Source organism: Elgaria multicarinata, chromosome 7, assembly GCF_023053635.1.
Source record: "Elgaria multicarinata webbii isolate HBS135686 ecotype San Diego chromosome 7, rElgMul1.1.pri, whole genome shotgun sequence".
Classification (NCBI taxonomy): Eukaryota; Metazoa; Chordata; class Lepidosauria; order Squamata; family Anguidae; genus Elgaria; species Elgaria multicarinata.
In genome coordinates, this window is record NC_086177.1 from 113,285,470 (window position 1) to 113,299,733 (window position 14,264).

The window sequence follows — 14,264 nt, forward strand, 5'->3', positions numbered from 1 at the left end:
AAGGTATAGAATCAGAGAATTATAGAATCATAGAACAGCAGAGTTGGAAGGGGCCTATAAGGCCATCAAGTCCAACCCCCTGCTCAATGCAGGAATCAACCCTAAAGCATCCCTGACAGATCTGAATTGTTATCCCCATAATAGGTAGTGTTGCAAATGGTCGGGGGGGGGAGTGAGGCTGAGGAATTGTGGCTTGCCTCAGGCCATCCAATAAGCAGAGAACCGAGGGCCCTCTGGCTCACAGGGCAAGCTCTTAACCTAGGCTCTAGCAACCCTTTCACGGCCAGGGAAAGCCGCTTAGATAGTTTCCAAAGGTTTGACTTGCTATTGACGTGGGTGACTGCATGGGGCGTAGTGAGGAATTTCCCATACGAGAAGGGTGGATCATTTACCGATCTGTCTTGCTGTGGTCCTGACAGGGGAGTGAAATTGACATGATTGGAGTTGGGACTCATCTCGTCACCTGCCCGCTGCAGACTTCCCTGGGCTGCGTCTACAAGGTAAATCAATGTCTCCCCCCCTCCCCATGATGCATTTGGATGGGCAGACAGGTTGGATCTGGTATCCCTTTGGTGTGACTGTTTATGTCAGAACTGTCCCTTAATTAACTGAGGGCAGAGAACAACGTTTGTTAGCCTGCTGATGTGGCATAAAGAAACTGTTCAGGAAAAAAAGGGGGGGTCCATTTTGTCTTGCCAGGCAGCAATTCTCAAGTTTGGTGCAGGATTTGACGTCTTAAGGATGCCAGATGTCTTTTTGGGGGCAGACAACACATTTCTCAACGGTGTTTTTAGAACTCCACGGTGGAGTTTTTACACCATGGTTAAGAAATGTGTTGTCTGGCGGGAAAACTCCATGCAACGGTAGTTTCTTTTTTGGAAAACACTCCACGCTGTGCAGAGGAGAGTTCCTGCATAACCGTTGTGTTGCGTGTTGCGCTGCGTTGTCTTTTCCCACTGGCTACAGAGTTCTCTGGCAAAGAGCGGCAAAAGGAGCGAGTGATTTTTTTCGCAGCAATGGCTGATGGGATACCATTGGGAGGACCGGGGGAGGAGAGAGGGCGGTTTACTCAACTCCACAGTAGCCCAGAATCTCACAACGGTGGAGTTAGAACTGCCCCCTAAAAACTCAACCATTGAGTGGAATTTTCACACTGCGTTGACTAACGTGTTGTCTAAACTGAACCAATCTCTGCTAGCGGTTGAGGCCCAAGGGCACCAGTCCTATCATTGCCCTGGTCCAATACATAGACTGGAACGGAGTCCGAGCATGGGCCAAAACCTACTATGTGAGTGAATGCACACTATAGAAACCACAGTTGTCGGCATTGTACATTTGATTCCTTTTCTTGGGGATCATGGAGACTGACACTTGTGCAGCACTCAGATGCTTTTACCAGTAGCTGCCTGTACATTTCTTGAGGCCAAGAGAGTTGCTTTTTTAAAAGGTCAAATCTTCCGGCTGTCTGCAACTTGCACTAGCTGCATAACAGAGGAGGGCCAGGATCTCTTCTCGATCCTCCCAGAGTGCAGGACACGGAATAACGGGCTCAAGTTAAAGGAAGCCAGATTCCAGCTGGACATCAGGAAAAACTTCCTGACTGTTAGAGCAGTACGACAATGGAATGTTACCCAGGGAGGTTGTGGGCTCTCCCACACTAGAGGCCTTCAAGAGGCAGCTGGACAGCCCTCTGTTAGGGATGCTTTAGGGTGGATTCCTGCATTGAGCAGGGGGTTGGACTTGATAGCCTTGTAGGCCCCTTCCAACTCTGCTATTCTATGATTCTATGATAATTCCACTCTTTGTAGCGTGCGTTCAGCTGGAGTATCTCCCCTAAGAGGGAAGGTTACATCAACTGGGATTGTTTAGCTTGGAGAAAAGGAGGCCGAGGGGAGACATGATAGAGGTCTACAAAATAATGCCTGGTGTGGAGAATGTGGACAGGGAGACATTTTTCTCCCTCTCTCAAAATACTAGAACCCAATGGGGTCATCCCATGAAGCTGATGGGTGGGAGATCCAGGACAAATAAAAGGAAGGCTTTTTTCACACAGCACATAGTTAAATTATGGAGCTCGCTACCACAAGATGTAGTGATGGCCACCCATTTGGATGGCTTCGAAAGGGGGTTGGATAAACTCCTGGAGGCAAAGGCTATCCATGGCTTTAGCCCTGATGGTTATGTGCTATCTCTCCAGTATTCGATGCAATAAGCCTGCGTGCACCAGTTGCTAGGGAACATGGGTAGGAGGGTGCTGTTGCACCATGTCCTGCTTGTTCATCCCTGGCCGATGGCTGGTTGGCCACTGTGTGAACAGAGTGCTGGTTTAGATGTACCCTTGGTCTGATCCAGGATCAGGGCATTTCTTATGTTCTTATGTTTTTAGTATATAAACAAGAACTTTGCTGCCACCCTCTGATTTCATGGTAACCATATGTAGAACCATCTTGGGAACCAGACACCCCAGTTTCCTCCTCCCCACTTCACCTACCTGCTTGCCATCATCCCCACCATAATCACCCCCAGACAAAGGCCAGGTTGCTTTAATGGTCCAATAATCACAAAAAGGAGGAAGGAAAGGTACCTCTCGTGCAAGCACTGAGTCATTACTGACTCTTGGAGGGATGCCAGCTTTCGCTGACGTTTTCTTGGCAGGCCTTATAGCGGGGTGGTTTGCCGTTGCCTTCCCCGACCGTGATTCCCTTTCCCCCAGCTAGCTGGGTACTCATTTTACCAACCTCGGGAGTATGGAAGGCTGCCTGAAACCAGCTTCCGCTGGGATCGAACTCAGGCCGTGGGGAGAGTTTCAGCTGCAGAAACTGCTGCTTTACCGCTCTGCGCCACACGAGGCTCAATCACAAAAAACATTGATCTAATTATTCAGATCACTGTATTTACTACGGTAATCCACAGAACCTTTCCGCCCTGACACTGCCACTTACTTACCTGCCTGCCACTGTCCCCTCTCCCTATCAACATTGCTGTCCTAAATACTGGCCGGGTTGCTTTAGTTCGTTGTCTGCCTCCCCATCTTTAGCTGGTGGAAGTGAACGGCTCCCCAAGACTGAAAGTGACTGAAGACAAAGAGAAGGCAACCGTCCCCGGAAGCAAGATGGTCTACCGGCTCTGGGATGATGCAGGTGAGATTTATGAGCCACGTTTGAACATATGAAGCAGCCTTAGATCAATGTGGGGGGAGGGGGGGGTCATATCTGGTCACGTTCCCGTCTGCTTTGATTGACTTTGGTTGTAGTGGCACTTGGGTGGTCTTTCCTAGCTAGCTCTGCTTCCTGAGATCATTGAACTGGGACTGAACCCACCCAGCTGTGGCTCTATATGGGGCAGCCCTTGAAGACTGTCATGAAATGTGAGTGTGTTCAAAATTCTCCTGTCTGACTTTTGGCTGGTATAAATTGCATCTGTTTGTACAACAGCTTCATTCATTGGCTACTAGTACATTTCAGGGCATATTTCAGAGATCCGGATTATCTCATGAAATCTCTTGTCTTCTGTGAGCTCTGTGCCCACTACTTTTAAGATCCCTTAGTGAGGCCTTCCTTGCTTTGAATCATAGCAGAGTAGAGTTGGAAGGGGTCTCCAAGGCCATTGAGTCCAACCCCCTGCTCAAGGCAGGAATCCACCTTAAAGCATCCCTGACAGATGGTTGTCCAGCTGTCTCTTGAAGGCCTCTAGTGTGGGAGAGCCCACAACTTCCCTAGGTAACTGATTCCATTGTCGTACTGCTCTAACAGTCAGGAAGTTTTTCCTGATGTCCAGCTGGAATCTGGCTTCCTTTAGCTTGAGCCCGTTATTCTGTGTCCTGCACTCTGGGAGGATCGAGAAGAGATCCTGGCCCTCCTCTGTGTGACCACCTTTTAATTATTTGAAGAGTACTCTCATGTCTCCCCTCAATCTTCTCTTCTCCAGCCTAAACATGCCCAGTTCTTTCCGTCCCTCCTCATAGGGCTTTGTTTCCAGACCCCTGATCATCCTGGTTGCCCTCCTCTGAACACGCTCCAGCTTGTCTGCGTCCTTCTTGAATTGTGGAGCCCAGAACTGGACGCAATACTCTAGATGAGGCCTAACCAGGGCCGAATAGAGAGGAACCAGTGCCTCACGTGATTTGGAAGCTCTACTTCTATTAATACAGCCCAAAATAGCATTTGCCTTTCTTGCAGCCATATCATACTGTTGGCTCATATTCAGCTTGCGATCTACAACAATTCCAGGATCCTTCTCGTTTGTAGTATTGCTGAGCAATACTACAAACGAGATATTATATTGGCTGCAAGATTATATTGGATGCAAGATTAGCTTTTGCTTAAGGGCAGGGCCTTTTCAGTACTTGCCCCAGTATTAAATGCAATCCACCACCATGTTTCATTCCTCCTTTTGAAGGCTGACCTCCCCCTTTCCCCACAAAAGAAATATTCTGCCAGGCCCCTGAGAAGGAATCCTTCACTTACTGGGAACTCAGAGGGTGGACTTGGCTGATTACTTTTTTAAAAATTTGGCTTGCTTTAATTGATTTGTATTCTTTATGTCTGATGCTATTATTGGCCTTGAAAAACTGTTATTAAGAGGCAGTGCGTAAGTAGACTAAATCAGTCTTTCCCAAGTTGGTGCCCTCCAGATGTGTTGGGACTATAGCTCCCATAATGGAGCAGTCAGCACATCTGGGGGAGAACAGGTTGAGAAAGGCTGGAGTAAATAAACCAAATGAAACACACGCCCAGACTCCAGGCGTCTTTCCATCAAAGTCCGTCGAAGCTCCTCCGCCTCCAGAAAACATGACAGATGAGGAGATTTTGCTGAGGCAGGTTTCTCCCAAGGACTCATTGATGAATGCTGACTTATTAACTTCTTGCTGTTGGGTAGTAAAGTCCACTGGGCTGGTTCAGCCCCCATGGGAAAGTGGCGCCTCTGGTCTGCCTACCCTCCAAGAACGTAAGTAAAGCCATGCTGGATCAGACCAAGGGCCCATCTAGTCCAGCACTCTGTTCACACAGGGGCCAACTAGCCATCGGCCAGGGATGAACAAGCAGGACATGGTGCAACAGCACCCTCCCACCCATGTTCCCCAGCAACTGGTGCACACAGGCACACTGAGGTACAAGGCTGGTAAGCATCCAAGTTGGACACTAAAAAAAGAGAGTAATCTGAGGAAGCTGTAAACAACAATGTTTATAGTACAGGACCACCTGTTATAAGAATATCTGCAGACATTTTTATAATTCTTTGAAGAGGGCCTAATCCTACAGAAAGAGGCCGAAACGCGTCAGGCTTTTCATCAATAAAGTCGTTTATAGCATCCTCAGATTGCTCTCTCTTTTTGTGCATGTAGTCATACTGCCTCTGATACCAGAGTTAGCATAGATCCGTCAGCATTAGTAGCCGTTGATGGCCTTCTCCAGGAATTAGTCCAATTCCCTTTTAAAGCCATGCAAATTGGTGGCCATCACTACATCTTGTGGAAGTGGACGCCAGAGATTAGCTGTGTGAAGAAATACTTCCTTTCATCTGTCCTGGATCTCCCACCAATCAGCTTCATGGGACGACCCCAGATCCTAGTATGATGGGAGACGGTAAAATGTCTCCCTAGACACATTCCCCACACCATGCATCATTTTGTACACCTCTATCAGCAGCTGGACAACCCTCTCTCAGGGATGCTTTAGGGTGGATTCCTGCCTTGAGCAGGGGGCTGGACTCAATGGCCTTGTGGGCCCCTTCCAACTCTGCTGTTCTATGATTCTATGATTCTATCCTGTCTCCCCTTAGCCTCCTTTTCCCCAGGCTAAACAATCCCAACTGTTGTAACCTTCCCTCATAGGGTAGATGCTCCAGTCCCTTGATCATTTTCGTTGCCTTTTTCTGCACTTTTTCCAGCCTTATGGTTTCCTTTTTGGGGTGCAGTAACCAGAACTATAACCAGCATTCTAGTGTGTCACAGATCCAGATTATAGAATCATAGAACAGCAGAGTTGCAAGGGGCCTACAAGGCCATTGAGTCCAACCCCCTGCTCAATGCAGGAATCCACCCTAAAGCATCCCTGACAGAGGGTTGTCCAGCTGCCTCTTGAAGGCCTCTAGGGTGGGAGAGCCCACAACCTCCCTAGGTAACTGATTCCATTGTCGTACTGCTCTAATGACAATGGAATCTGTTACCTAGGGAGGTTGTGGGCTCTCCCACACTAGAGTCATTCAGATTTAATTGCAGCTCTAGTTGGTGTCTACATAAATAAAACACCACTCCTATGGGGGAGTGTTGTTATTCAGGAGAGTGTCTCTCCTGACCGAAATGTTCACGCCACCTCTTACATCTGTTCCTGCTTTTGGGAATTGGGATTTTCAGGCTGCAAAATGTGAGTGGATCCTTATTACAGAATGTGCAGGCGTCGCCGTGACGTGTGCAGCTGTGGGGCTCCTGAACAGATGGGCTGAGCTGATCCTGGGTCTGTCGTGCTCCTGGTCATGCTTGCCTCCTCTCCTTGATGTCTGCAGGATTCCCATGTCTGGATCTCATGGCGTTGCAAGATGAGTCTCCTCCAAGAGCTGGACAGGAGGTTGCGTTCTGGCCGCTGGAAAGAGCCGTGAAAGCTGGGACGTTGATTCCTGCAGCAGTGCAAATCCTGCACCGCGTGTACTTCAAAGATGGGCAGGTGTGAGAGCAAGCCTTTTTTTGGGGGGGTCTTCTGTTTCCCCTTCTGCCCTAATGCCTGTGATTTGATGTCGTCGGTCTGCTTTCTTCACTAGCCTGTAACACAGAACGTTCTGCCTTTCTCGGAATAGTACAAGACAGGGTCATCCAGTGAAATGGATTAGCAACAGATTCAGGTTATACTGAAAGCACTGTTTCCCCAATCTGGTGCCCTCCAGGTGTCTTGGACTACAACCCCCATCATTCCTGGCTGGTGTGGCCCATGGGAGTTGTAGTCCCAACACAACTGGCACGCACCAGGTTGGGGAAGGGTAACAAAGCATGATTAACGTACGGAATGCAGAACTATATCATCATCATCATCTAATTATTTCTTACCTGCCTCTCCCTTTGGATCGAGGCAGGGAACAAAATTAGTACAACAATACAATATAAATCAAATATGTAAAATTAATTAAAAGTGCATATAAAAACAATACAATATCAAAATAACAATCAAGACATCTTAAAATTCTTGCTTTAAAATTCATCTGGGTAGGCCTGCCGGAAGAGGCTAATCTTTAAAGCTGTCTTAAACTCAGAGAGACAGAATTAAGTTGACGAATCTCCTCCAGCAGGCCGTTCCATAGTCTGGAGACAACAGAAGAAAACATCCTCTGGGTAACAGTTGTCAGCCTTGTTTTTGTTGGCTGGAGTAAATTCTTCCCAGAGGACCTGAGTGTGTGGGGCGAATTGTACGGGAAAAGGCGATCCCACAGGTAGCCTGGACCCAAACCATGTAGGACTTTAAAGGTGATAACCAACACTTTATACCTCACCTGGAAACTAATTGGAAGCCAGTGAAGAGATTATAAGACTGGTGTAATGTGGTCACCCCTAGATGTACCGGTGACCGACCTGGCTGCCATATTTTGAACTAGTTGACGTTTCCGGACTAGGCACAATGGTAGCCCTATGTAGAGCGCATTGCAGAAGTCGAGCCTCGAGGTTACCAGCGCGTGCACTGCTATCTTTAGGTCTTCTGACTCTAAGAAGGGGCACAGCTGCCGTATCAGCCGAAGCTGATAGTAGGCACTCCTGGCCGTCGCATCTATCTGGGCATGTATGGTTGTAGTAAACAATACTGTACCTGCTCAGTGTTGTAGGAAAACACAGTAGCTGCTGTGAATAGCAGGATGAAGTCAACAATGTGGAGATGAGGAAAGAGGTAGAAGTTGGGCAGGCTACTTGGGAGGGCCTTTAGCAGCCCGTGGGCCACCGTTGAAGAACAGGGCTCTTGAATCGCTGTTGCAAGGTATGGTGGTGATAGTGGCTCACTTGGGGGACTGCACAAATTTTATGGAGGAGGAGGAGAGAACTGTTGATGGCTACTAGCCACGAGAGCCAAGTGGACCTTCTGTTTTAAATAGCATGTACCTCTGAACGCCAGGTGCTGAGTGACAAATCATGTTAAGAGGGCTGTTGTGTTGACAGTCTGCTTGGGGTCTTCTTGGGAGGCATCTAGCTGGCCACTGCTGGAAACAGGAGATGAGGCTAAAATAAGTGTATCCAAACTCTTTCAACTCCATGGCCAAATTCAGTTTTGGAGACGCTCTCTGTGTCCACATTCTGGTGCTGGGCGGGGCCAAAAGGCGAAATGGGATGGGACCAAATATGAAACATACCAGCCTATTTTAGATTTATTTATTTTATGCCCCATCCTTCTACTCAAGGGCTTAAAGCTCTTACTGCCAGTGGGAGAGGCACACCCTCCTTTTAGAATGGGGAAAAAACGGCACAGAGCCCAGAAAACCACCACACGGTCAAGGGAAAGGAGGCGGGGCCATCTGGAGAACCTTGGAGGGCTGGGTTCGGCCCGTGGGCCTAAGGTTCTGCATCCCTGGGCCAGATGGACCTTTGATCTGATCCACCAGGGCTCTTCTTCTGATTCCACTCTCGGCTTAGATTCAAGAGTCTAGAAAAACCTTTGATTTGAGCCTTTTTTCCATCTGTCTTTCCCACCGCAAAGGTTTGCCAGCCGCTCCCCAGCCTCGTGGAGATCAAGGACCATGTTGAGACCTCCTTGAACAAACTCAGCCCTGCCCATAAAAGGCTGCAGGATCCAGAAACCTACCAGGTAGGGGCTAAGGGAATAGAGCCCAATTCGCTTAACGTGGATTAGTTATTCTCATTTAAATTGTGTCTAGGCCGGGCTCTGTAGAAAGACTAAAAGCCAAGCTTAGATGGGCGCTTCTTTTGTTTTGTCCCATGTCAATATCAGAATGGTATTTTAAAAACCGTTGTGTTTGTATGAAATTCATGGCCCGGTTCGGCTGTCACAACAACCCAGGATTATTTTAAAACCTGGGCTGTTGTGAGAGAGGTGGGACTGAGTGAGCATGCTGGCTCTTGCCACCTGATTCCTCCCGCTGCAGCTGAGCGGAACTAAATAATCCATGGACACCCTGATTCAAAGCAATAGATCATGGTAATAGGGATCAAATGCAGACACCCACCTGCTGTCAGACCTCCTGACAATGTTATTTTTGGCATGGAAAAGGAGCCCTTCATCCCTGCTTGGGGAAAGCGCAGCACACGTCTTCCACCTTAAAAGCGAGGCCTAGCACTCAGCGTTGGCGCCAGGCAAGCCTCTGTTGGGAGAAACAAGTATTGTTGTACAAATTCCTCCGCAGCTCGCAAATAAACGCAAGCGTGCTTTTTGAATCTTCAACGCAGTTTATTTAGAGAAGTTCTTCAAAAACAGAACAACCAGGCTTGTAGCAGCAAATTATAACAAAGCAATTGTCTCACCATAAATCAAAGTAAGCATAACAGCTTTACGGTTCTCCTTGGCAAAAGTTGGCTTTTATTATTTATTATTATTATTATTTATTTATATAGCACCATCAATGTACATGGTGCTGTACAGAGTAAAACAGTAAATAGCAAGGCCCTGCCGCATAGGCTTACAATCTAATAAAATCATAGTAAAACAATAAGGAGGGGAAGAGAATGCAAACAGGCACAGGGTAGGATAAGCAGGCACAGGGTAGGGTAAAACTAACAGTATAAAGTCCGCACAACATCAAGTTTTAAAAGCTTTAGGAAAAAGAAAAGTTTTTAGCTGAGCTTTAAAAGCTGCAATTGAACTTGTAGTTCTCAAATGTTCTGGAAGAGCATTCCAGGCGTAAGGGGCAGCAGAAGAAAATGGACGAAGCCAAGCAAGGGAAGTGGAGGCCCTTGGGCAGGCGAGAAGCATGGCATCAGAGGAGCGAAGAGCACGAGCGGGGCAATAGTGTGAGAGGAGAGAGGAGAGATAGGAAGGAGCTAGACCGTGAAAAGCTTTGAAGGTTAACAGGAGAAGTTTATATTGGATTCTGAAGTGAATTGGAAGCCAATGAAGAGATTTCAGAAGCGGAGTGACATGGTCAGAGCGGCGAGCCAAGAAGATGATCTTTGCGGCAGAGTGGTGAACAGAAACCAACGGACTGATGTGAGAAGAAGGAAGGCCAGAGAGAAGAAGGTTGCAGTAGTCCAACCGTGAAATAACCAGCGCATGAACAAGCGTCTTGGCAGAAGAGATAGACAAAAATGATCGAATCCTGGCAATATTATACAGGAAAAAACAACAAGATTTAGCTACTGCCTCAATATGAGGAATAAAGGAGAGCGAGGAGTCAAATATAAAGCCAAGGCTACGAGCTTCCTTGACCGGAGTAAGCGTAACATCATTGACAGTAAGAGAGAATGAGAGATGAGGAGAAGGTTTAGGAGGAAAAATGAGCAATTCAGTCTTTGCCATATTAAGTTTCAAACGACGATGAAGCAGCCAAGCTGAGATATCTGAAAGACATGCCGAGATACGATCGTGAACATCAGGAGAAAGTTCCGGAGATGACAGATATAGTTGTGTATCATCGGCGTACAGATGATATTGGAGGCCATGAGATTGAAAAAGCTTGCCCAAGGGCAACATGGCTTTGCATCAATGCAGCATACTCCTTTCTCTGGCAGCGGCAGTAGCTTACGCCATACCCTCAAACCTCCACTGGCTGACTGCATATTGGTGTGAAAGAGTGAGCTTTTTACTCCCTTCATTCAAACACCAACAGGTGTGCTGAGCTTGCAAGTCTCAGCAAATAATCTAACCTTAATTACTGTTAAGGTTAACACGAAAACCTGACAGCCTCATCGGGGAGATCATTCCATAATTGGGGGCCACCACTGAGAAGGCCCTCTCCCTTGATGCCATCCCCTGAGCATCTGTGTAAATGAGCACTCACTTGGTAACACACCCCAAGACCAGCTTCCTGTTAAACCTGTTTTGCCAGCACAAACCCCATCGATGCAAAAAACAAACACAAGAACAAATCAGAGCTGCTTGGGACACGAAAGAGACCCCAAGCTATTCGCATGAGATGTGTATGTTTATTGTGAGAACTCCCCTGTAAACTTTGGCCCCGGCTTACGGAGAAACACAGTAAAACCGAAAGGAAAGCTCTGGTCTCAAAAGTTCATTTATTTTTATAGCAGACATTTAGCTCTTGTGCTCCTTCCATAGTTGGCAGTGTTGCAGGGAACATCCTGTACCACCCAGAGAGCTTCGGCTATTGGGCGGTATAGAAATGCAATAAATAAATAAATAAATAAATAAATAAATTCTCCCTTGGAGGTAAGGGCGGGTGCAGAACAGCAGCAGTGTGGTCCTGAAGGATCAGATCCTGAAGCACATTTGCAGGTTGTTGTCTCTGGGATATGAACAGTGGTTATTTGTTTATTTATTTATTTATTTAGCACCATCCATGTTCATGGTGCTGTACATAGTAAAAGAATAAAACAGCAACACCCTGCCACATAGGCTTGCATACTAATAAAATCATAATAAAACAATTAGAAAGGGAAGAGAATGCACCAGATAGGCCCAGGGGACAATAAAAGTAACAGCGTGAAAGTAAGGACAAAGTCAAGTTCTAAAAGCTGTAGGAAAAAAAAAAGTTTTCAATTGAGCTTTAAAAACAGTCATTGAACTCGTGATCCGCAAATGCTCTGGAAGAAAATTCGAGGCATCAGGGGCAGCGAGAGAAAAGGGACGAAGCCGAGCAAGAGAAATAGAGACCCTTGGGCTGGTAGGAAACATGGCATCAGAGGAGCGAAGAGCACGAGTGGGGCAATAGTGTGAGATGAGAGAGGAAAGATAGGAAGGAGCTAGACTGTGAGAAGCTTTGAAAGTCAACAGAAGAAGCTTATATTGGATTCTGAGGTGAACTGGGCGCTGTAATGCCACCCTCTCACACATAAGGCTTTTGACGTGCACACCTCCCTCAGGCTAAGCACCACCACTTAAACACCTGAGGAAGGGGTAAAAAGAAACCCATAACCTTTCCCTTATAGCGGAGGGAAAAGGTAAGGAGATTTGGAAAAGGCTTTTCTGTGAATATAGCAGGCTGAAGGTTTAATGTAATGTGTTTATTTAAAAACCAATAGAGCAGGAGACACAGCCAAACTGACACGTGGTTTTATGGTAACAAAATAAAGAAAAAGTTTATTGTTGTATACAGTTCTTAGTTCCTTCAAATTCTATTCCAATCCTGCCTGTTCTTAAGAATACTGGTAGTAACAAATCTACCCTATTTCTTTGATTCTAAGACGCACTTTTCCCCCCATATAAACATCTCTAAAAACGGGGTGTGTCTTAAAATCGCGGGTGTGACTTAGGGTTTTTTTTTCTGTTGGTGGTACTGAAATTAGTGTGTGTGTTACAATCGATGGCGTCTTACAATTGAAGAAATATGGTAATAACAATCCTTAGTCCGTAGGATCTTATTTTCGCTCACTCCTCACACAACTCCTGACAAGAAATCACACCGCTAAACACATCCACCCTCCAAACCCAACCACTATCTGAACCCCTCAAACCATTCAGCTCCCCCATATATAGACTCCTCCCCTTTCTACCGCATCATCAGCCACACCCACTCAGTCCAACATTCCGTACTCTCTAGACCAGCCTTCCTCAACCTGGGGCGCTCCAGATGTGTTGGACTGCATCTCCCAGAATGCCCCAGCCAGCTCTGCTGGGAGTTGTAGTCCAACACATCTGGAGAGCCCCAGGTTGAGGAAGGCTGCTCTAGACATACTCAAGCAGGCATACCTGAGGGAATAGAAATGTGGGTAACACCACAGGTGCCAATGAAAGGATTTCAGAATTGGAGTAACATGATCAAAGCGGCGAGCCAAGAAGGTGATCTTAGCAGCAGAGTGGTGAATAGAAACCAACGAACTGATGTGAGAAGAAGGAAGGCCAGTCAGAAGAAGGTTACAATAGATAGGAAATCGGAAGCCACAAGGGAATATATGAAACTACTTTGTAATGAGTCAAGCCGAAGGGCAGCCTTCCACAGCCTGGCGCCCTCCAAATGGGTTGCACTACAACTCCCATTATCCCCAGCCTGGGTTGAGGAAGCTGCCCGTGGTCCATCTAGCCCAGTTGTGTCTAGCAATTGCCCTCCAAGGTCTACTCTCTTGGATAATAGGAACAACTCCGCATGCTTCCAGACAATACCAGAGGACGATAGACAATATCCCGTAGCTTGATCAGTTCCTTTTTCCTTGCTCCCTTTCATTCCTCTCCCTTGTTTCCTTCTGCTCTCTCTCGAAGGAAGCAAGTAGTCCTCTCATGCCTTCAATTATGTACGCTCATGCACCCAGCTTTAGTGCTTGTAATAAAACAGTATTAGATAGCCTGCTCTAACCATGGGCTCATCTACACCAAGCAGGATATTCCACTATGAAAGCGGTATATAAAAGGCAGGAGCCACACCAAGCAGGATATAGTGGTATGAAAGCAATATATGGTATGTGTTAGTGGGCCCCAACAGTTTTCAGTGCACTTCCATACGGCTATAAAGCAGTCGTGTGGCTACTGCCTTTTATATACCGCTTTCATAGTGGAATATCCTGCTTGGTGTAGCTAAGCCCCACGTGTATAAAGCGCTAATAAAGTAAGTTGATTTGGACTTCTTCTAAACTGGGTCTAGCCTACATTTATTGCCTCCCATATTAAATGTTGTGTTGCCACGCTTTTTCTATCTAAGGCAACTCTGCTGTAAGTCACACCAGACTTTCCAGTGTCCTCCACCAGCAGTGTGGCTGTCTCAGATCCTTTTGATTGGAATTGGCCCTCGGACTGTCCACACGTAAACCATGTGCTTGGTGGGGTAGCTCTTCCTCTTAAAAACACAACAACAACCCACCCATCATTATTTATTGACTTCCCCCGTTCTCAGGTAGCTGTGACAGAAAAGCTCCATTTGCTCCTCACCGACCTCCAGAGAGACTGCCAATGAACTGCGGAAGCCTTCGTCCGTGCCAGGATCGAGGCAAGCAGTCCTGACCGCTGTGCACTGAATCCTTCTAGGAACCTCTACAAACAGCACCTTGGACGATGGCGATGGGTCAGACCAAGTCAAGATTGTATTTGTGCGCATTCTCTCTCTCGCCTTTTCCTTTTTTAAAAAGCTAATCGATTAAATTGCACATGCTGCTTAGGGAAAATAATGCTGCAAAGATCTACGATTTTAAAATAAATGGATATAAATTATTTGAACGCGACACAAAAATAAAA

At 46.8% G+C, this 14,264-nt stretch overlaps 1 protein-coding gene across 2 annotated transcripts in view; it reads left to right on the forward strand.

Moving 5' to 3' along the window:
* The window catches only part of NAPRT (nicotinate phosphoribosyltransferase), a 38,353-nt gene extending 24,089 nt beyond the window's left edge, over positions 1 to 14,264 (forward strand). Inside the window, exons 9-13 of one of the 2 annotated variants that reach the window (XM_063131207.1) lie at positions 420 to 500; positions 3,038 to 3,140; positions 6,505 to 6,662; positions 8,670 to 8,777; positions 13,927 to 14,264. In XM_063131207.1, the coding sequence (XP_062987277.1) occupies positions 420 to 500; positions 3,038 to 3,140; positions 6,505 to 6,662; positions 8,670 to 8,777; positions 13,927 to 13,986 (510 nt within the window). In that variant the 3' untranslated portion in view covers positions 13,987 to 14,264. The remainder of the gene's footprint in view (positions 1 to 419; positions 501 to 3,037; positions 3,141 to 6,504; positions 6,663 to 8,669; positions 8,778 to 13,926) is intronic. The other variant, XM_063131208.1, reaches the window with a different exon arrangement.